Genomic DNA, 23014 nt, shown 5'->3' with positions numbered 1-23014 from the left:
AGCTTTGGTCCATCTTTCCTTCATCAGATCTTTTACAACCTGGAAGGCTCATTTGCTATTTTTATTATTGATACACTCTTCAATTTTAGAGCATTGCTTTTCGATCCATATCTCCCTGGCCACCTTCATTCCTTTCTTGATCTTTCTGCCAATCGCTCTGTATTTATTAGCTCCCTCAGTGCTGTTCTTGTCTCTCTTTGAGTTCTCTTCTAATATCACACGTTTGCAGTATTTCATTTGTGACCCAAGGTTTTGTCTTCTTACGGTGTTTCCCAAGGATGTCCATTGCTGCCTCATTCATTACCATGTTAAAATTGTTGGTCATTGTTTCTACGTCTTCCTCTAGAGCAAGCAGCAGGGCAAATTTTCCAACGATAATTGCTTGGAATGACTCTGCAATGCTTCAGTCTCTGAGTCTTTCTAAGTCCAACTTGATTCTGGTGAACTTTGGCTTGACAATTTTCCTTAGCTGCAGCCAGAAGTTTAGCATCACAAGGTCGTGATCACTTCCAATATCAGCACTGGGGAAGCTCCTAACTACATGGATTAACATAAGGTAATTATCCATCAAGCAGTTTATCACAAATGTTAAAGAGACATATAGACAATGACATTATTTCACCCAAGTTTTATCTAAATGTGAATATTTCCTTTTGATCCCTAAATTAACAGAATACAGCCCTAGACAGGAACAGTTTGGTTACATTGTTAACCTCTAACAAGATATAGGTAAACATAGACTACTACAATCACTATCTTCATCCAGTTCTTTAACAATACAAGTTTACATTTCAAAGCTCTAGTCCATCTAACATTGCTTTGCTAGCTACTTGTAAGGAATAGCCCTAATTACCATTTACATACTTTCCTAATATGTCTTCAAAGGTAGAATTTGGATCATTTACCCTGCTAATTGCTTAACCCTTTCTGGCTCAGCATCACAGGAGTCAAAAACTGTCTGAAGACTTGTTAATTCTCTATGCGGCCTTGCATTTCAGATACTTAAATATTCATCAGCCAGAGAAGACAATATGTAGCAATTCTTAACAGCAGAACAAGTCCAACCTGCAGCCCGTGAATCACAAAAATATTTCACACCATTTCTGTACTCCGAGTCTTTAGTCTACAGAAGAAAAGACATCCTGCTTGCATTGTACCCGGACTCTGATGGCTGGATGCTGCGTAAACCACAAGCACGACACCAGGTTTTATCTTCTGCAAAACTTGCAACTCTTTGCTTGTCTTTTCATCTATGTGGCTTTCAGACAAGCTGCGAAAACAAAAATGAACAATGGCAAAAAACTATCAACCTAAAGTCAAATTAGTAAATATTTATCAAGAATTTAATGGAAATGAATCTTAATGGAGCACTGAAATTTTAAAAGCACAGATGTCAGGAAAGTCAGTGTTAAAGTTCCAATAAGAAAAGACAGCTTTGGAAAGTATAGAATTGCAAAAATAAGGTCCTCCAACAATACTAACCCTGCTCTCCTAACCCCTGCCATCCCGTGCACCCTCCATGTCAGGTAGATGTGTGTCTAACAGCATCAGAGAGTAACGTGTTAAATCTCAGACACCATGGCAGTTCAGCCAGGAATATCTCAAACCCCACGTTACTGTGGAGTTTTGTCTGCAGACATCTTAAATCCCATCCAACCCACGTCATGCAGCTGATTATATTTAACCAAACTGCAAAAGAAGAGGAGATGTAAGTTGTTCACTGAAGCAGGGAGCTGGACCACTGTGGAGAGTGAATGGTCAAAACAATTGTCAGATATGCAGGGGTTGACAGGAGGAATGTCTATCCTGGAGTGGGAAGGTCTTGGAAAGACCTTTGGTGTGTCTGGGAAGAATCAAACCACTGCTTTGATTTTCCATTTAAGGCTCTGGATTTACTGTACAAACATGAATGAATTTAGCCTCAGAACACACCTGTGAGGTAGCTCAAAGGTAACCCCATTTGACAGATGCGGTAACTGAAGCACTAAGAGATTACATTTTCAAAAGCCTGTTCAGCCAAATCTGGCAGGCTGGGCAGCTACAAGGGTTTCCTTTTTGCTCCTCTGGAAGCTCAGAGTGTTATTTAAAAGAAGTGGGGGATGTTAGTCATACATCAGGGTCTGGTGGGAGTATGGAACAAAAGGAGAGAACAGGGTGTGGTTAAGGGCTCAGCTGCTCATTCTGAATTTTTAAAGCCCTAGCAGGGGTCCCATGTTCCCAGACAGGCGTTGTTCTCATCACAAGAGACATGCAACTACCTCAGAAGGTTCAAATTCACACCCTCACCTCCTGGCCAGGCATTAGTTCAGACAAGAGCCACCATACCCAGAGACCCCACTGCACACTGATTACCAAGGCCCAAAACACACTGGACAATCACAGCAGCACAAGGAGTCACGGCACTATGGAGAACAACACAGATAGAGCAACTGTGGATTCATGGGGGAGAACAAGGGGGAGAGGGGCCAGAGAGGAGTGGCACACATCCCTGGGGTTGAAGGGATGCAAGGGGAGAGAGAGAGAGAGCGGGGAGGGGCTGTGAGGAAAGTCTCTTCCCCAGGGGGCTGCTGGAGGGACAAGCAACACTGCAGTGAAGTAACTCATATAGCAGCCCCCATGGCTTTAACAAGGGAATGGAGATGAGGGCTTGTCACGGGGCGGGACTCACCCCTGAAGCGCCGCCTGCTGGTCTCTCAGGGAATTAGCTCTTCCAGCCTCCGCAGCGCCCTCTGCAGGCTGGTGTCCCACTTGCCGCTGGCCCCCCCGTGTCCCTCCTGGACCCCAGTGCCCCTTTTACCCAGGGTGCTGCCCCCTGGCAGTACCCCCACAGTCTCTGGGTCTCCCCTCCCTGGGGAACCCCCACCCACTATCCCCACCTCGGCTCAGTCTTTGGCTACTGCCAGTCACCATTGAGCCCCCACACGATGGGGTGGACTGCAGTGTATAAGCCAATCATCACAGGCAAGGGGAGTTTGGACCTGCTGTCTCTGCCTACCCGTGGGCTGCCCCCTGCAACCCCTGTACCCTTTTTTAGGCAGTCTGCCAGGCCTGCAGCCTGGGGTTTTTCCAGTCTGGAGCCTCCCGGCTCCTCTGGCCTTCCCCAGCCCTGCTTCACCTCAGGTACTCTGCTATGCTCCCCAGCAGCCAGGCCCGTCTCTCTCAACAGCTAGAGGAGACTCTCTCTGCTTCTGGCCCACGGCCCTCTTATAAGGGCCAGCTGAGCCCTGGTTGGGGCGTGGCCACAGCTGAGCCTGCTTCCCCAATCAGCCTGGGAACTGCTTGCTCCCAGCCACAACCCTCTCCTGGGCTGTTTTAAGCCCTTTAAGGCCAGAGCGGGTGACCACCCCGCCACAGGGCCTCAGAGGGAGAAAGGGAAGTAGAACACAGGACCTGGGCAAATCAAACAGCGATCCCAAGTCCAGGGCCACAAGAGGTGGCTGGGGAATGCAGCCGGGAGCACCATGGGGTGCTGTCTCTGGTCCTGTTTCCAGACATGGGCCCTGGAGGGTTGCAGACACTGGGGGGCAGACAGGGAAGCAGAGGAGGCCCCTGAAGCAGCCGACCATGCTGCCAGAAGTGACAGGGGCAGGAACAGGGGGATCCAGCAGCAGTGGTACCAGAGGTGGAGAGTTGCAGGGGAGAGGTGCAGTCGCAGACACAAGTCAAAGTTTGCCCACAGTAGCAGCAGCAAAGTGGTGCCACATGTTACTAGTGGCTGGGGCAAGCTCACAACAGGGCTCTTGAGGGATTTCTCTCCAACTGCAGAAGCATGATATGGTGCATGTCTATCAGGAGGTCCTGGAAGCCCATCAGCAATCAGTAGAGGCAGATCAGGAGGTGCTGACCAAGGTCTTCCAGCAATGGGCCCAGGACCAGCTCCAATTTCAGGACCATTCCCCATAATCAGTATTAAATGTAGAAATGTAATTTTATGTACCATGCAGACAGCCATGGGCACAAGCCAAAGCGTTCAAATGGTATCTGGGAAACACCACACACTCCTGTGTTTCTACACAAAATCATTAAGGATCTCTGGGAAGCCAAGGAAATTCCTCAGGACTTCAAATATGTCATAGTTACAGTATGCAAAAATGAAGGGAACAAATCTGACTGTGGTAATTATCAAGGTATCTCCTTGCTATCAGTAGGTGGTAAAATCCTAGTCCACATTTTGCTAAATTGGTTTGTCAAGATAGTATCAGAGAAGTTGCTACCGCAGACCCAATGTGAATTTAGATCAGGTTGGAGCACCACAGACATGATTTACTTTTGTGAGACAGATTCCAGAAAAATGCATTCAACAAAACATGGAACTGTATGCTGTCATCAATGATCTTTAAAAAAAGTTTGAAACTGATCAGAAATAGCCTCTGGAAAATTCTAGAAAATTTTGGCTGCCCCACCAAATTCATTATCCTCATATGTCAATTCCACTAAGACATGACTGGTCAAGTGTTCTCAGATGGTGGCTTCTCTAAACCATTTCCCATATCTAATGGCATGAAAAAAGACTGCAAGCTGGCACCAGCCCCTTTTGGTCTCTTCTTTCCAGCCATTCTGAATTACGCAACCGATAACCTTCAAAAGGGCATCTACACAAAATACGGAATTGATGGAAAACTTTCCAATCTCCAAAGGCTTACTGCAAAGAGAAAGTTCTTGAGAAACTCAAACATGAAGCCCTTTTTGCAGATGATTGTGCTCTATTTAGTCATAGTTAAATGTGACCTACAGATTATGCTTGATAGGTTCTCAGAGGCAACTGTAGCAGAGAGAGAAAAAGAGAGCCTGGGTGTAAGATCTGAGGTCTAAACCAGAGGCTGTGAACCAACATCAGGACATGTAACAAAGCATATGCTTACGAGTTCACCGTCTAGTACATGGAATTGTTCAAGTTGCTGCTAGCATTGCTAAAATATAGATACTTCTAAGAAGCATTAGGCACTAGATATTTATGTAAATATATTCCAGAAGGCTAGTCCAAATACACCCCGATCTAGCACAAGATAAGATGGTTTAACAGAATAATGAATAGGGACGTTTTGTCCGAGATATCAGGAATAAGGCACAAGAGGGGGCAACAAACACATGTCATGAAACACGTGAGGTGGTACATAAGTTTTCTATCCCAGTCTATAAATGTCTCAGTCTATAAATGTCAGGGTACCTCACCTTAACCCTTTGTGTGGCCTAGGGGACAGCAGAGACTCCCACTGCTGACTGAGCCGCTCCTTGCCATGGGGCACTCGGGTGTTAATGTACTTGTGCAAGTAGTTAGGATTGTGTCTTGAGGGCAATAAACCAGGCCAAAAGCCTTTGTCATCCAACCATGCCTGTGGTCCTTCTTGCTGAGTAACATTGAGGTCTGCTGCATGAGCAGGCTGCACTCTCTGCTAGTGCTGATCACACTGGAGCTCAAAGCACAGAAGCATTGAGCAGCTGTAACAGCTTAGCAGCGTCACAGCAACAACAGTCCAATCTTCAGAAACTAAACAGTTTGGACTCACCATCATCCTGGAAAAAACTGAAGTCCTCTTTCAACCAGCTCCATCAAATACTACTCCTACTCCTGAGCCAAAGATCACAATTGATGGTACAGAACTAACAAGCATCGATCACTGTACATGCTTGGGTAGCACCATCTCAAATGATGGTTCCCTGGATCAAGAAATATGAGATAGAATATGGAAGGCAAGTCAGGCTTTTAGACTTTACCATTGGATACTCAACCAGCACACAATCAAACAGTCAATAGAACTGATTTTATATATATAATCAGTTCCATATATACATATATTGTGACAAAGTTCCTCCTCTACCTTGGAGGGTCTTGTGCTTATTGGCGGATTTGCTCTCCTCGGAGATTCACGGCAGCCCTCAGTTTGGCCATTTTCATGAACCCACAGTCCAGGTCAACTCCTCCTGTGTCTGACAAGGAGTTGGGAGGTTTGGGGGGAACCCGGGCCCGCCCTCTACTCCGGGTTCCAGTCCAGGGCCCTGTGGAATGCAGCTGTCTAGAGTGCCTCCTGGAACAGCTGTGCGACAGCTACAACTCCCTGGGCTACTTCCCCATGGCCTCCTCCCAACACCTTCTTTATCCTCACCATAGGACCTTCCTCCTGATGTCTGATAATGCTTGTACTCCTCAGTCCTCCAACAGTATGCGTTCTCACCCTCAGCTTCTAGCACCTCTTGCTCCCAGCTCCTTACATGCGCACCACAAACTGAAGTGAGCTCCTTTTTAAACCCAGGTGCCCTGATTAGCCTGCCTTAATTGATTCTAGCAGCTTCTAGATTGGCTGCAGGTGTTCTAATCAGCCTGTCTGTCTTAATTGTCTCCAGAAGGTTCCTGATTGTTCTGGAACCTTCCCTGTTACCTTACCCAGGGAAAAGGGACCTACGTAACCTGGGGCTAATATATCTGCCTTCTATTACTCTCCTGGGGCCATCTGGCCCGACCCTGTCACAATATTCATATGGGAGTGAAACCAGGGCAGCTTACAACAGACACAGTATGCAACTTAAAAAATTCCACATGTGCTCTCTACACTCCATTCAGAAAGTCAACTGGCAAGACAAAGTCTCAAACATTAACATCCCTGAAAAGCAAAAAGCAGCACTGAGGCAGTGATCCTCCAAACTCAGCTTAGATGGACAGGTTGTGTTATCAGAATGGGCAACAACAGACTCCCAAAGAAAGTTTTCCATGGTGAGCTGAAAATCAGAAAGCTCCGGAGGGAAAGTCAAAGAAAATGTTTCAAAGACACCCGTAAGCAGAATCTACCTTATGTGGCATAAACAGTAATAACTTTGAAGACATAGCCAAGGACCCACATGAATCGAGAGCTACTGTCAATAACAGTTGTGACCAGTTTGAGGAAGAGACAGACAAGAAAAACTGATTGAAAAAAAGGGCCAAGCATCATGCAAAGTCTTCCATGGGAGCCTGCATGTTTATGTGTGACGTGTGTGTGTGTGACATGTTTGTGTGTGGCATGTTTGTGGTCTTGCTCCTCATAGGTCAGGCTATACAGCCACATGAGTATACGTGCAATGCTGTGACATCATCATCAGATATGATGGATAGCCATGCATGTGTTCCTAATAGATTTAGCAAAGATTGATTGGTTTGGTGTTAGGAAGGAAATAACATTGCTACTATGTGCAGTTCACAATGGGGGACCGGGGGAGGATAATCCAATTGTGCCCTTGTATTATTTGGTGAATATTTTAGAAATCCAGATGGGGGGGGTAATTGTTTTGTAAAGGGTTCACTAGCCAAAAATTGACCAAAATTCTATATTTTGGCTGAGAACATTTCAACTAGAGCTGGTTAGAAAATGTTTCCCTCCCTCCATCCCCCTCACCCCCAAAATGTTCAACTTTTAGTTGGGGGGCAATCCCGAAAAAACAAAAATGTTTTAGTTTTCAGCTGAAAGTTTTTGAATATTGAGTGTTCCGTTTTCTGAAAAGAAGACTGAAAATTTGAGAGGAAAGCAGATATTTCATGTGCAATTTTTCATTTAGTTCTAACCTCAATTTTCTGTCAAATGAACTTTTGACAAAAAAATTTCAACAGCTCTGCTGCTGTCTACTTGTCAAGCTGTGAACTTGCCCACTGGGCTTTCCACAGGTGCTTGACTAAAATAATAAAAAAAAAACAACTCTTACTCTGTGATCAAGGAATGCCAGTCACTGCAGCTTATCAAACATGGCATTTCCATCTTTTGGGAAATTCCACTATTTTGACTTTTTTTTTCAGATCCTAAATTGAAGAGGTTGAAATGTTGAATCTTTTCCACAAACAAAATATTCAGAAAAAAATTGATTTGGGAATGTTTAGAAGTTTTGGTCCTTCATTTTCCATCTACATGAAATATATCAACATCACTGCATCAAAACATTCTGTATCAGCTCAGGCTGACATTACTGAATGTGCCTGCCAGAGCTGCTGCTGTGTCTCTCGGGATCCCTGCTGCCTCCATTCGCCTCGCTCCCTGGCCAGACTGTCTCCCATGATGCACCACAGTCTCTTCCTGTGCCTGAGCTCTGCAGTGCAGGCCCATCCTGGGGGATGAATGCTGGAAGGAGAATGCACCCCATAAGTGAGAATGTGAGGGATGGGGAATGAGGGACCCAAACTACAATTCCCATGGGGCACTGCGGCAGTTCAGGCAGACAACTGACCTGAAATGAAATGTTTCAAATTGATTTTCGTAACAAAATAAAAAGTTGAAAGAGCTTCCCATACAAAATTTTAGTTAGGAGGAAACCACATTTTCTATCGAAAAAATATATCAGTGGGAAATTCCAAACCAGCTCTACAAGCTGCTGTACAAACACTTGGGGAGATACTCCCCATGCCCTGAAAAATCTTACATCTCATGAGAAACACACACACTGAGGAGAATTCTCCCTCCTTCTACAGCTCCTGCACACTGCTGCAGCAGCATACAGGGCAGGGCAGTTACAACCCCTTAGCTAGCGGGGAGTGGGGAATTCCCCCAGTACTAGCATTGTGCTGGACAGTCTCTGGCTGCTTTGTCAAGCCCCAATGTAGGAGGTGGGAGGACCCAGATTGCCTAAATTACACTGCCTTGACCAGCCTGGAGTCAAAATGACACAAAAGTGGCTTAAAGACACTTTAGACCCCCTCCCCTGGGTTGCACTTGTGTGTGCAGCACCTCCTGGAGGCACAGAACACACTCCCACCCTCAGCCCATACAGATCAGCCCAATTCACCTCATTGGTCCATGCAGTCCATACACCGCTAGGTGACTGGAAGCCCAGCACACACTGTGACGGATTCTTTTGATACAGAAAGCAGAAGTCACTTACTCGAGCTTCTCCAACTTGCAATTTGGGTGTTTCAGTCCTTCACACAGAAGCTTCACTCCTGAATAACTCAGTTTATTACCGCTTAGGTTCAACTCTCTCAGGGACTGGTTTGTGCTGAGCAGAGAGGAGAGATCTTCACAGCAAGCATCAGTCAGATGGCAATCCCAAACCCTGCAGAGATGGAGACGGGCACAGTGAACAGAGAGGAACTGACCATTTCACTCCATTTAATTCATTCACCAGTGTACTGAAGCACTAGCGACATCAACAGTTCAGGCTGCTTCAGCATTTCCCCTCTGGTGCCATGATTTAGTCACTCAGGACTTTCTCAAACTTACCTTTGGCTGAAATATTCCAGTTCTGCTCACTATTGCCTAAGTGTGAATGTCTTCTTGAAGTTTGAGATAAAACAAACAAATGGTCCAGCTATTTTTGAGAATGAGGCAAGTCTGGGGAAGGGGGAGTGGGAATACACTTTCCTTTGTTATAAAAAACAAAATGCATAACTTAAAAGGAAGCCCAAAACTCCCACTCCAGTGCTTGTGTGAGTGCATTGTTTCTTTAAATTTGAGGAATGAAGCCAGGTCTGAGGAGTGAGGGAAGGCTCCAGGCAGAAGCTCGAGAATGAAGGGGAGAGAATAACTTTAGGGATAACGGTCTTTTCCTTATTCTAATAAGGTTCCTTGTTCATTGTCAGAAGAAATCAACTCTTTCTATGACTCTTGACCATTTTCATAGGAGAGCACAAAAGTGCATGTAGATCTAAAGTTAACACTTGTGGGAGAAATGACGCTTACACTGGGAAAGTGCTGTACAGTGTCCTGCAGAAAATAGATTTTCTCAAGGCTGTTATGAACGTTTGTGTACAACAATAAGATTAAATGTACAAAAATCACATTTACCTGCCCAAATATTTGTGCACACAATTTAGTAATTGTATATCCAGTGGCTCCTGCAAATGCATATCCAGTTGCTCCTGCAAATTTTCATAAGTGAAAATAGGACCTCAAAATATTATCAGTGCAAAATTAGACAGGACTTTTGAAAAGGCTGGTCTAACAAGGAAAGTATCAAGGAACCCAGCAATGACTTACACTAATTTCTGCAGTTTACAGCTGGGATGTTTCAGTCCTTCACACAGAAGTTTAATTCCTGAATCTCCCAGTTTATTCCCACTCAGCTCCAGCTCAGTCAGGGACTGGTTTGTACTGAGGGCAGCAGAGAGATCCCCACAGCAAGCAGCTGTGAGATGGCACTGCCACAACCTGCAAAGAGAACAGAGAGAACAATAACCATCTCCTTCCATAAAGGGGTCAGTATTCACTTCATTTAGTGCAGTGACACTTCCCTCTTTCTGGTAACTTGGTAGTTTCACTATCTATAAAGCTTGTGTGTATGTCACCCAATGCATTTTAATTATTAAAATAAAGTATGTGATGAGTTCCTGACTCAAATTGTATTTGTACACAATGCAAAAAGATTTTCAGAATATTTCACATAGCGTCCCACAAAAATACAGAAATTGGATGATCATCCAATAATGTGACGTTCACATTCTGTGCATGACTGGCAGCTTTGGACACTGCACGTCCAATTAGGCGTCTTGTGGCAAGGTCTCCCTTTTGACCTTGGGCAGGACAGAAGAGTGTGAAGTTGAGTAGAAAGTTGAGGGGCGCAGACAGCTGCAGCGGCACAGGAGCCAGCAAACAGAGCTGTAAACAGGGGAGTTTGAGTGGGAGTTTGAAAGGGGAGTTTGTCTTGTGGTGCTCATTTGGGGTTTGTTTTTGCTGTGGGTGGTGGTGTTTTGGTGTGGTTTGTGTTTCCCAGAGTAACAGGATTTAGGTGGGAAGGCTATGACAGATACAGAGGCAGCAGTGGTAATGACCCAAGCAGTGGAGGACACAATGAAGACGACTGGATGTGGAAGCTGTGGTATGTACATGATCCTGGAGGGGGTACCTGGAAAGAGTTTCGTCTGCATGAAGTGCTGTCTGATAGAGCTGATGGAAGAAAAGATCCGAGGATTGGAGATGCAGGTGGAAAGTCTGGTTGAGTTTAGAAGGGGGTTCGAGCAGATTATGGAGCAAAGACATGAGGCGGCTGAAAGGAAAAGCTCAGACTTGCAGGTGGAAGCAGGACTAAAGAACTCTGAGGGGAGACTGCTGGGTGAAGAAAATGGACAGTGGAAGCATGTGACTAAGAGAACCAGGCAGAGGAAAAGACAGGCTAGTGAAGGAGAAATAGAGGTCAGGAACAGGTTTGCAGAGTTGGAAAATGAAAAAGGGGTACAGCAGGTGGTCACTGAAGGTGGAAGGGCAAGGAAGAAGAGAAGAGCAGCTAGTCCTATAGGAAAAGGGGAAGAGTCAATGGAGACAACACCAAATATGAGCCCCAGGAGGATATGGGATGGGTTGCAGAGGATTACAAGGGAGAATAGAAATGGAAAGGACTTGCAGCCAGAGGGAACAGAGGATAGACAGGAGAATCGCACCGTCACCAGGAAAAGGCAGGTCTACTTGATCGGAGACTCCTTACTGAGAAGAATAGAGAGGCCTGTAACCAGAGCTGATCCAGAAAATAGAAGGGTATGGTGTCTACCAGGTGCTAAGATACAGGATGTGGACCTGAGGTTGAAGAGGATCCTAAAGGGAGCAGGAAAGAATCCACTGATCATCCTTCATGTGGGAACAAATGATACCGGTAGATTCTCACTGGAACATATCAAGGGAGACTATGCCAGGCTGGGGAAGACGCTTAAGGAAATCAAGGCTCAGGTGATCTTCAGTGGGATTCTGCCTGTTCTTAGAGAAGGGCAACAAAGGTGTGACAGGATTATGACTATCAACAGATGGCTCAGGCAGTGGTGCTATAAGGAGGGCTTTGGGATGTATGGCCACTGGGAGGCATTCATGGACAGAGGACTGTTCTCTCGGGATGGACTTCATCTGAGTAGGGAAGGAAATAGACTTCTAGGATGGAGGCTGGCACAACTGATTAAGAGAGCTTTAAACTAGGAATTTGGGGGAGATGGTTGGGAGATGTCCAGGTAATCCCCAGGCCGGATTTTAACATTGAGAGGGAAGAAAACAAAGTAAGAAAGGATACAGCCATGGGTAGGAGATTGGACATAAGGAGGAAGGGCAGTATGAATACCAGTCTAATAGGTCATACTGGCGGTAGAATGTGCATGCCTAATCAGGTAAAGAATGTGAGCGAGGCCAAACAGCAAAAATTAAGATGCTTGTACACCAATGCGAGGAGCCTAGGTAACAAAATGGAGGAACTAGAGCTACTGGTGCAGGAAGTGAAACCAGATATTATAGGGATAACAGAAACATGGTGGAATAGTAGTCATGACTGGACTACGGGTATTGAAGGGCATGTGCTGTTTAGGAAAGACAGAAATAAAGGTAAAGGTGGTGGAGTAGCATTGTGTATCAATGATGAGGTAGAATGTAAAGAAATAAGAAGCGATGGAATGGGCAAAAATCACATTGGGGAAGAAAACTACTAGAGCCTCCCCTGTGATAGTGCTTGGGGTGTGCTATAGACCGCCGGGATCTAATTTGGATATGGATAGAGCCCTCTTTAATGTTTTTAATGAAGTGAATACTAATGGGAACTGCGTGATCATGGGAGACTTTAACTTCCCAGGTATAGACTGGAGGACAAGTGCTAGTAACAATAATAGGGCTCAGATTTTCCTAGATGCAATAGCTGATAGATTCCTTCATCAAGTAGTTGCTGAACTGACTAGAGGGGATGCCATTTTAGATTTGGTTTTGGTGAGTAGTGAGGACCTCATAGAAGAAATGGTTGTAGGGGACAACCTTGGTTCAAGTGATCATGAGCTAATTCAGTTCAAACTGAATGGAAGGATAAACAAAAATAACTCTGTGACTAGGGTTTTTGATTTCAAAAGGGCTAACTTTCAAAAACTAAGGAAATTAGTTAGGGAAGTGGATTGAACTGAAGAACTTATGGATCTAAAGGCAGAGGAGGCCTGGGATTACTTTAAATCAAAGTTGCAGAAGCTATTGGAAGCCTGCATCCCAAGAAAGGGAAAAAAATTAAAAGGCAGGAGTTGTAGACCAAGCTGGATGAGCAAGCATCTCAGAGAGGTGATTAAGAAAAAGCAGAATGCATACAGGGAGTGGAAGATGGGAGGGATCAGCAAAGAAAGCTACCTTATTGAGGTCAGAACATGTAGGGATAAAGTGAGACAGGCTAAAAGTCAAGTAGAGTTGGACCTTGCAAAGGGAATTAAAACCAGTAGTAAAAGGTTCTATAGCAATTGTAAATAAGAAGAAAACAAAGAAAGAAGAAGTGGGATCGCTGAACACTGAGGATGGAGTGGAGGTTAAGGATAATCTAGGCTTGGCCCAATGAGGCTAATGAGGATCTTAGGGATAATGGTAGCACAACAAATGGGAATGAGGATATAGAGGTAGATATTACCAAATCCGAGGTAGATTAAAACAGCTTAATGGGACTAAATCGGGGGGCCCAGATAATCTTCATCCAAGAATATTAAAGGAACTGGCACATGAACTTGCAAGTCCATTAGCAAGAATTTTTAATGAATCTGTAAACTCAGGGGTTGTACTGTATGACTGGAGAATTGCTAACATAGTTCCTATTTTTAAGTAAGGGGAAAAAAGTGATCCGGGTAACTATAGGCCTGTTAGTTTGACATCTGTAGTATGCAAGGTCTTGGAAAAAATTTTGAAGGAGAAAGTAGTTAAGGACATTGAGGTCAATGGTAAATGGGACAAAATACAACATGATTTTACAAAAGGTGATCGTGCCAAACCAACCTGATCTCTTTCTTTGAGAAAGTAACAGATTTTTTAGACAAAGGAAACACAGTGGATCTAATTTACCTAGATTTCAGTAAAGCGTTTGATACGGTGTCACATGGGGAATTATTAGGTAAATTGGAAAAGATGGGGATCAATATGAAAATTGAAAGGTGGATAAGGAATTGGTTAAAGGGGAGACTACAGCAGGTCATACTGAAAGGTGAACTCTCAGGCTGGAGGGAGGTTACCAGTGGAGTTCCTCAGGGATCGGTTTTGGGACCAATCTTATTTAATCTTTTTATTACTGACCTTGGCACAAAAAGTGGGAGTGTGCTAATAAAGTTTGCGGATGACATGAAGCTGGGACGTATTGCCAATTCAGAGAAGGACCAGGATATCATACAGGAAGATCTGGATGACCTTGTAAATTGGAGTAATAGTAACAGGATGAAATTTAATAGTGAGAAGTGTAAGGTCATGCATTTAGGAATTAATAACAAGAAATTGAGTTATAAGCTGGGGACGCATCAATTGGAAGTAATGTAGGAGGAGAAGGACCTTGGACTATTGGTTGATCACAAGATAACTATGAGCCGCCAATGTGATAAGGCCGTGAAAAAAGCGAATGCGGTCTTGGGATGCATCAGAAGAGGTATTTCCGGTAGAGATAAGGAGGTGTTAGTACCGTTATACAAGGCACTGGTGAGTCCTCATCTGGAATACTGTGTGCAGTTCTGGTCTCCCATGTTTAAGAAGGATGAAATCAAACTGGAACAGGTATAGAGAAGGGCTACTAGGATGATCCAAGGAATGGAAAACCTGTCTTATGAAAGGAGACTCAAGGAGCTTGGCTTGTTTAGTTTAACCAAAAGAAGGCTGAGGGGAGATATGATTGCTCTCTATAAATATATCAGAGGGATAAATACCATGGAGGGAGAGGAATTATTTAAGCTCCATACCAGTGTGGACACAAGAACAAATGGATATAAACTGGCCATCAGGAAGTTTAGACTTGAAATTAGACGAAGGTTTCTAACCATCAGAAGAGTGAAGTTCTGGAACAGCCTTCCAAGGGAAGCAGTGGGGACAAAAGACCTATCTGGCTTCAAGATTAAGCTTGATAAGTTTATGGGGGAGATGGTATGATGGGATAACATGATTTTGGCAATTAATTGATCTTTGACTATTATGGTAAATAGGCCCAATGGCCTGTGATGGGATGTTAGATGGGATGGGATCTGAGTTACTACAGAGAATTCTTTCCTGGGTATCTGGCTGGTGAATCTTGCCCACATGCTCAGGGTTCAGCTGATCACCATATTTGGGGTCGGGAAGGAATTTTCCTCCAGGGCAGATTGGAAGAGGCCCTGGGTTTTTCTTTGCCTTCCTCTGCAGCATGGGGCAGGGGTTACTTGCTGGAGGATTCTCTGCACCTTGAAGTCCTTAAACCATGATTTGAGGACTTCAATAGCTCAGACATAGGTGAGAGGTTTATTGCAGGATGGGGTGGGTGAGATTCTGTGGCCTGCGTTGTGCAGGAGGTCAGACTAGATGATCAAAATGGTCCCTTCTGACCTTAAAGTCTATGAGTCTATGAGAAAGACAAAATCTCCTGTGGAAAGGCAATTTCAAGCTATTCAACCTCTGCCACAAGAAAAGATATGGAAAATAGGCACCTTGATGCTTAGCATGATACCCTGCAAAGAATTAACTGGGAGCATCAGGTATTTCAACTTGTAATCTAATTCGAAACATCTGTCTATAAGGTTACACAGTGCACAAGGCAGCAAAGGCCACAGATAGGGATGATTCATATTGCACTGTACAGTGGCCATGGTTAACAAGCTAAGCTCTTGTAGAGGATGAGAGCTTTGGTCATCTCATTAGACTAGTGGAGTGCACTACCAGTTTCCCTGCAGATTTCTTGCTTACACTATGATCTCTGATTCATCTTATTTTTAAATGAAACCATTTTCAATCAATTTTTTAAAAATTGACCAACACAAAGCCATTGGCATTTTGGAAACTAACAAAGTTTAAATGATTCTGAAATGTTCACAATGTTTCTTTTAGGTTTTTCAACCAGTTCCACTGCCCGCCCTGCACTCACAGTCTGGGTCAAAGAAGGACATGGATGCACACTTGAAGACTGCCTCGAATCCTATCTCAAGACAAGGTCAAGCAACCAGTTAGGAGGGGCAAGAAGGATGGGGGGACATAAGAAACCCTAAAAGCCAATGAAAAGCCTGGCCTTGGCCAGAACACGACCTCACTCCCAGATTCATGACCCTCCAAAATGGAACATGACCATAAGTTGTAAAGGGTGGTCCCAGGGGCATGCACTACAGGTTTAATTTTTCCTGCTCAGGAAGAGGAGGGGGAACAGGGAAAAGCTCTAGTGGTGTACAGAGCTTTGGATTATCCTTGCTTGGTAACCCCAATAAATATCGCATTGCCTGCACTTCAGACTCTGGTCTTTTGCTTTTTGTCTGCGTGACGGGAGGGTGAGGGGGAGCCCTAATGATATGTGAGTTTGTGCTTATGGAATTCAATGAGAATGGAGAAGTCGAGCTGCTTGGCTAAGATGGTGGCAGAACTGAAGGAAGTCAGCACAGTAGCAGGACTCCCACCATGGATGCTCAGTGAAGGATCCATCAACACCAATTCCAGCAGAAGCTTAGGATTTCCTGCCCTGCATATATTGATGGTAGTAAACCACTTGATAGCACTCATCACCATGTAATTTTGACAGGTTTCCACACCATTTTATGGTTTATTTCCCACCCTCTGGTCCTGTTGCTGGCCATGTACATGTTTGGCACCATCTTACATTTTGGATTTTTTTTTCATTTTTTATTTTTGTATTGGGGAGTGTTGGGGGTGCTTGTGTGCATGTTATGTTTGGCTGGGTTTTGAGAGAAAAATTAAAGAAAAAAGTGAAAAGGGGTTATTTTTAAATGAATACAGATGAGAAAAGCAAGAGAGCCTGTGTCGTTGAGCACATGGCAGAGAGAGGAGTAAAGAGGGGTTTAAAAAGTGCTTTAGAGAAAAAAGAAAGTTTTTAGAAAAAAACAAGGTTTATTTTAAACTAAAGAATAGAGATGAGAGGAAGAAAGAAAGAAAGAAAGAAAGAAAGAAAGAAAGAAAGAAAGAAAGAAAGAAAGAAAGAAAGAAAGAAAGAAAGAGAAAGAAAATAAAGAGAGAAATTAAAGAAAAGAGGATTTTAAAGAAAATAAAGATAGGGTTGTTTCAAAGTTTCATGAAAGAAAGAGGAAAATTAAAGAATCTTTTGTTAGGCTGAGAGAGAAATTAAAGAAAAGAGGAAAAAATAAAGGTAGATTGTTAAAGAACGAGGAAAATTAAAGAAAATGGGTTTTAAAGAAATTAAAGAATAGAGATGAGATTGTTTCAAAGATTGTATGAAAGAAAAAAGGGGAAAATAAAGATTTTTAAAGAAAATAAAGATTTCTTTGTGAGGTTGCGAGAAAGTTTAGCGAGCACATGGTAGAGAGAGATCCTTTTTGTTAGTGCACACATGACAAAGAGATTTTAAAGAAGAGAGAAGAGGAGAAAAGACAGTGTCAGTGAGCATATGGCAAAGAGAGAGAGTTTAAAACCTGTGTCACAGGGCACGTGGCAGAGAGAGAGGAGGAGAGCGAAGCATCTTACCCCAGCCCTGGCTGTAGAGAAATGATAACTGTTTTGGATGGTGAGCCTTGAAAGCAAACCATGCCTCTCGGTCGGACCAATCAGAAACGGTTCTATAGCTACATTAAAGAAAGCACTTTCCTGAACCAATCATATCATACCAAGATTTTACAAGAGCCCCCTCCTCCACCCAACTGTGTGAAGATGTAAGATAAACACTGACCGATTGTTATCTGAAGAAACAAACCCTTTTCTTGATTCTTTTGCTAACGTAAAAGACAACAATGTGACTGAGTTTTATAGGGAAATAAAGATGCACCTTTTAACAAAAGATGTTCTACTGTAAAGATTGCAAGAGTATAATACGGAAATCTCAAAAAAAGTACACCAGCTTGCTTTTTAAAGTTTTGCCCAAAGTATAATATGAAAACTCTCTCTCGCAAAAAAAAAAAATAATAATAATACATCAGGTTTCTTTTTAACGCTTTGCCTAAAGGAAAACTTCTGTAAAGAAATTATGCAAAACACACACAGGCTAACTTAAAATGAAAAACAGCTTAAGTAAAAGAGGCTATTTTTTAAAATTTAAACCAAGGAAAGTTGTAAAAAAACAGGTTTAGTTTCGTACCACGAGTTATATCAAACTTCTTTATTCCATTTTCTTAAAATTTTACTGGAAATTGACTTTATCTGTAAGGAGTCCTTTTAATTTAAGCTTTATAAAGGTTGAGCGTCATATCCTTATCATTTACAATAAAAGTTTAAAAAGACAAAAGCCCTGTGGAATGAGTAACTCCATAAAGGAGTAAGATAAATATCCCCCACCTTATTATTTGAAGCTGTTAACTACTGCAACAAAATCATTTTTATTAGGAATAAACCTATATTAGCATGCTTTTATAAAAATGTTAAAAGACAAAAGCCATGGCTTTGTGATTGCATGAAGTTCAGAGACAGCCTCTGACATGGTTGCCTGAAGAAACAGCTCCCTACCCCCTCTGTCCTGACCCCACCCCCATCCCCACCCCATTTAACACTATTGTGTTCTTCTGCTAAACATGCATTGTTTAATCATATCAAATAAAGTTCTTTAAAAAATAGTTTAAAAGTTTAACGTGAAAAAACAGCATTGGTCATTTTTGAATGAGATGAACATAACAAGGCCTCTTTTAGGGATGTTTTGTATGCAATGAGGCCTTTTTGAAGCACCAGGCTTTTTAAAAAGCTGTTAATTTTTGCAGCAAAAACATAGGCTCAAAATTAAATAATGTAAGCCTAAGGAGACGCTAAGTTTATTGAGTTTCCATAACTAAATAATTATCATCTTTGTGACACAAAGATTTTAGTCTAAAGGAAAAGCCTAGTAAGAAAACCCCTGTTTACAGGAATGTAAATTGTAAAGAAATAGCAATATTACCATTTAAAGTAAAAATAAAATGTATTTAACAGGTTCTTTTAAATTGTTTAAATTGACAATATATAAAATAAAATATATAAAAATCTTTAAAATAAAAGTTTAAAGAAGAGAAATTATGTAGCAACAGGACCCCTCCTTTTTTTCTTAGAAGAAAACCGTGTAAAGGAGGTAAATAAAAATTGCCCCCCCACCCTTGTTATCTGAAGAAATTACTTTTTAAAAAATTAATTTTCAGGGACCCCCCTCCACCCCCCGTTTTAAAAAAACAGGTTTAGGCCTATAAATAGAGAAATCTGTACATAGCATTCAAAGAAATATTGCTGGCATAAGACTTCTGCCGTCATGAGGAGCAACAAAATGGTAAGAGAAAATACTATTTTGTATGTGTGCCACCATGGTGTTTATGCATGTTGGGTGTTAGGCAAAAAATAATAGCTTTTTTTTATTTTAAATAGGACGGTGCCTTTTTCCTTCAAATATCAAAAGCCGCACTAGAAGGGTTAACAAATTTTGGTAAGATGTTTAATATTTTACAGAATTATGGTTTGTTCTTGAAAAAAAGGTTTTTAAAGTTTTTATTTTTTAATTTAGACCAAGATGGAAGTCAAATTCAGCAAATGATAGTTTTTCCTGACAATATAGAAGAGGGTATGGGTTGGTCTTTTTTTAATACGTGTTTGAAATAACTGTGTTTTATTGGAATCAGGTCAAAGCAGTGTACAAATTTAAAACAATACATTTTCCTTCCTATAATACTAATGGGTTATGCATTTACATGTGTAACGGTTTTTGAAATATATATGCAGGCGGTTAAAAAAACATTTGTCATGACTATGCTATAAAGGCTATGCTGCTTTCTGTAGTGATAAGAGAAAGTTTCTCCTTCCCATCTATTTTTTACACTTTGGTGTTGCCTTACTTAAAATGATTGTTAGTAAAAAGAAGATGGATTCAATGTTCCCTCTAATTTTTTACATCCATGTGCAGAATGAATGTTATGTGCACCAATGGCGGGGGTGGGGCGAAGGGGTTCGGAGTGTTGGAGGGGGCTCAGGGCTGGGACAGAGGGTTGGGGTGTGGAGGGAGAGGGCGGAGGGCTCTGAGGTGGGGCCGGGGATGAGGGGTTTGGGGTGCAGGCTGCCCCGGTGCTGCGGCAGGGAGAGAGGATTCCCCCCAGGCCTCTCTCACCGCAACAGCCTGGGGCCAGGGGAGAGGCGTCTCTCCCCGCTGCGCACCTGCGTGGCCCTTGTTAGCATGCTGCATGGCTGCACAGCTTAGAGGGAACTTAGAATGGGTTGTATGTTAACTTTAATGCATGTTTTTTAACTTATATATTTATGTCTGTATTGCAAACTGCAGCCCAGGGATCACATTCTTTATTACAATTTCACTAGCTTCTACCCTTTTGTTAACAAGACTAAACAACACCTGGTGGGGCACCACATTATCATGTCTGAGGATTTTGGGGTTATCAGACAGTACTTTGGCATCATCAAAGTTAAAGTTTACCCTCTGAGAGGCCTCTATTTCCCTGTTTTACTACCACATTCAGTTTGTTCACCCCTTTTCCTGTTTGCTTTGTGACTCTTCAAATATTGGAAAATCTTATTTTTTTAATAAAGCAATTGATAGAAAACAGTACTAGGCTGTTATCGTGTATACCTGAAAGTACTGTGTGGTGTTATAGCTGTCGGCAACTGTTGTATAAAGAGTTATTGCATAAATTATAGAGTCTTCTTCTGAAAGCGATGAAACAGAGAAAGCCTTTACAAATACATATGCTACAGGAACCTGAGTATTATGTACATTCTGCAAAAGATGTTTTGTTGTTGGGGGGGGGGGTAGAACAATTAATTTAAGTACTAAGTATATGGTTCTGTTTAAAAACCTCTGAGATAAACTGCAAATTACCAGCCTGGTGCATCAAAAGTACCCTGGTAAAACACATTTCTTTTTCAAGGCTTTTGAGGACACTACAAAAAACCCTACAGGTACTCATGGTGGATTTAAATGCTTCAGTGCCTAAAGCCTACAGGTTAAGAACAGACCTTCTCCCCCTCTTCCCGCTCCCAAGACTGGTCCTGTGTATACACCTTGAAAAAAAATATATTAAAAAATAGTAATTTTTACCAACCCCCACCATTTTTTTTAAAAAGCATCCTCCTGACAAGCATGTCTAGCTGTGTGCAGAGAAACCTGACTCTTCTAAGACGCTTCATCAAAGCCAGACCACAGCAAAGGAAGGCTATTCTTTGCTCGGCCTTTGACAACCTGATAGCAGCCATCTCAGAAATAGCACTCAACACTTTAAAATGAAACGTTCCCCTGAAACCTCAACAAGTAAGCGTCCTAAAAAGAAAATGGCAGATTATTAAAAAACTGACTGATAAAAGCTGTCCCTCAAAAGAAAGAAGATGATTGTAAAACAGTCCGGAGGGGTTATTAGTGCTTTGTTGAGCTTTGCACTCCATCTACTGTCAGGTCTTTTAAATAACTGATAATGGAACACCCTGAAAAATTGTACCTCATTCTTAGCCATCAGCTAGAACAAATGAAACACACCTCCAGTGTCAAAGAAAATATCAGAACCACAACTCATCGCCAATTGGATTCAGAGACGAAAGACATTTTTCAAAGATCCAGTTTATCTGACTAGGCTAAATTTTACAAGAGGATCCTGCAAAGATACCTGGTGTTTGCCAAACAGGGTGAAGCAGAAAAGACTAAAATAAGTCTCTTTCTCCCTGAGCAAGAGCACGGGCAAATTTTACCTCCTGAAGTCAAGGGAGGTTCATCAGACTTTGTCACTTGGGAGGTGTTGGAAGCGATAAATGCTCGCTATAAGAAAAATGCTGAAATGTTGTTAATTCTTCTTGGGACAATAAAGGAAGCTTTGTGTATCGAGGAGTAACAGTTGTGTGGTCTCACATGCTGAATTTAGTCAAGAGGGTTATTAGCTCTTATTTTTTCCTCTAACAAGAGGCCTCCTAAAGGGTGGGATGTTTTTATGAAAACCTTGGCAGAGCTGAATGTGCCTATGCCCATTGTAGGATGTTGCCAATAAAGAGTTTTTAGAATGTCTAAAAACAGATCTAGAGCCTGCCAAGGCCAAAAGTAGCATCACCACTTTTAGAAATGTACCTTGTAAAAAACAAAGGCTGTTTAAAAGGTCCAAGTGGCTAACAGTGTAAAATAAATACTTGGACAAAAAACATGTGCTTTATTGGTTTAAACTCACCTTCTTTATTGATGCACATCTTTAAACTCACAACAAGACAGACATGTCTTAACATGTTGAAACATGTTTGGAACAAATCTGGACATGCCTGACTTTCCCTTTTACAAACTGCATCACCGTGTGGTCATTTTCTGGTAAAGCATTTGTACACAATTTTAAAGTCTGATCAAAAGATAAATCCTTACTACATTTCTTTAAAAAAAAAGTATAGCCACAAGTTACAGCTAGAGGGTCCTGTAAATGTCTCTGGTGAAACACAAGGTTATGAGAGTTAGTGTTTAAAAAATTCACGACAGATTTAGAAAAGACGTTACCATCCAGGGGAAATCTGTAGGAGTCAAAGAACTCACCCAGACCCTGTTTTGGTAAGTAGAGGGTCAGGCAGTGTTCTCTGGGTAAGTTATGAGTGTGTGTGTTAACAATAAGCCCCAGAGGTCTTCTGGACACAAAGTCCTAAAAAAGAAGCATCCTTTGATAAAATATGCTCTAACTGCATGGTGTTCATAATCACATATAGTCAAACAGGACACTTCTTCCACAGTTCACTTGGAGTATGTTATCAAAAACTGCATACACTATCATGATGACCATAGAGGACAATGCCATTGCAAACCGAATCTCCACTCTCAGGTTTCCAGTTTTAATCAGTGAATAATGATCGGTGCACTCCTGGTCCGGAGTCAGCTCAAAAGCATACAGTGTGTAATCTTGGGCAAATTCACCATGGTCAATCAAGAGCACTCGGTCTTTTACATATTTCCGTCACCTGCATGAGCTGCATGTACTCTCATGCAGTTCCCATTCTCAAAATCCAGTTGTTGAAGTTTAGCCAGCACCTGTTCACCATCCACATACAAGGGAACTAGATAAATTCATGGAGGTTAAGTCCATTAATGGCTATTAGCCCAGATAGGTAAGGAATGGTGTCCCTAGCCTCTGTTTGTCAGAGGGTGGAGATGGATGGCAGGAGAGAGATCACTTGATCATTACCTGTTATGTTCACTCCGTCTGGGGCACCTGGCATTGGCCACTGTCGGCAGACAGGATATTGGGCTGGATGGACCTTTGGTC

At 42.5% G+C, this 23014-nt stretch overlaps 1 protein-coding gene across 1 annotated transcript in view; it reads right to left on the bottom strand.

The window, feature by feature from the left end:
* Positions 1-808: 808 nt before the first annotated feature.
* Positions 809-23014, bottom strand: part of LOC141988752 (NACHT, LRR and PYD domains-containing protein 3-like) — a 56199-nt gene continuing 33993 nt past the window's right edge. Inside the window, exons 7-9 of the mRNA XM_074954688.1 lie at positions 9933-10103; positions 8839-9009; positions 809-1270 (exon numbers count right to left, since the gene is read on the bottom strand). Of these exons, the coding sequence (XP_074810789.1) occupies positions 1093-1270; positions 8839-9009; positions 9933-10103 (520 nt within the window). The 3' untranslated portion in view covers positions 809-1092. The remainder of the gene's footprint in view (positions 1271-8838; positions 9010-9932; positions 10104-23014) is intronic.

This window comes from Natator depressus, chromosome 6 (genome assembly GCF_965152275.1).
Source record: "Natator depressus isolate rNatDep1 chromosome 6, rNatDep2.hap1, whole genome shotgun sequence".
NCBI classification, from domain to species: Eukaryota; Metazoa; Chordata; order Testudines; family Cheloniidae; genus Natator; species Natator depressus.
This window is presented reverse-complemented; position numbering and strand designations above follow the sequence as displayed.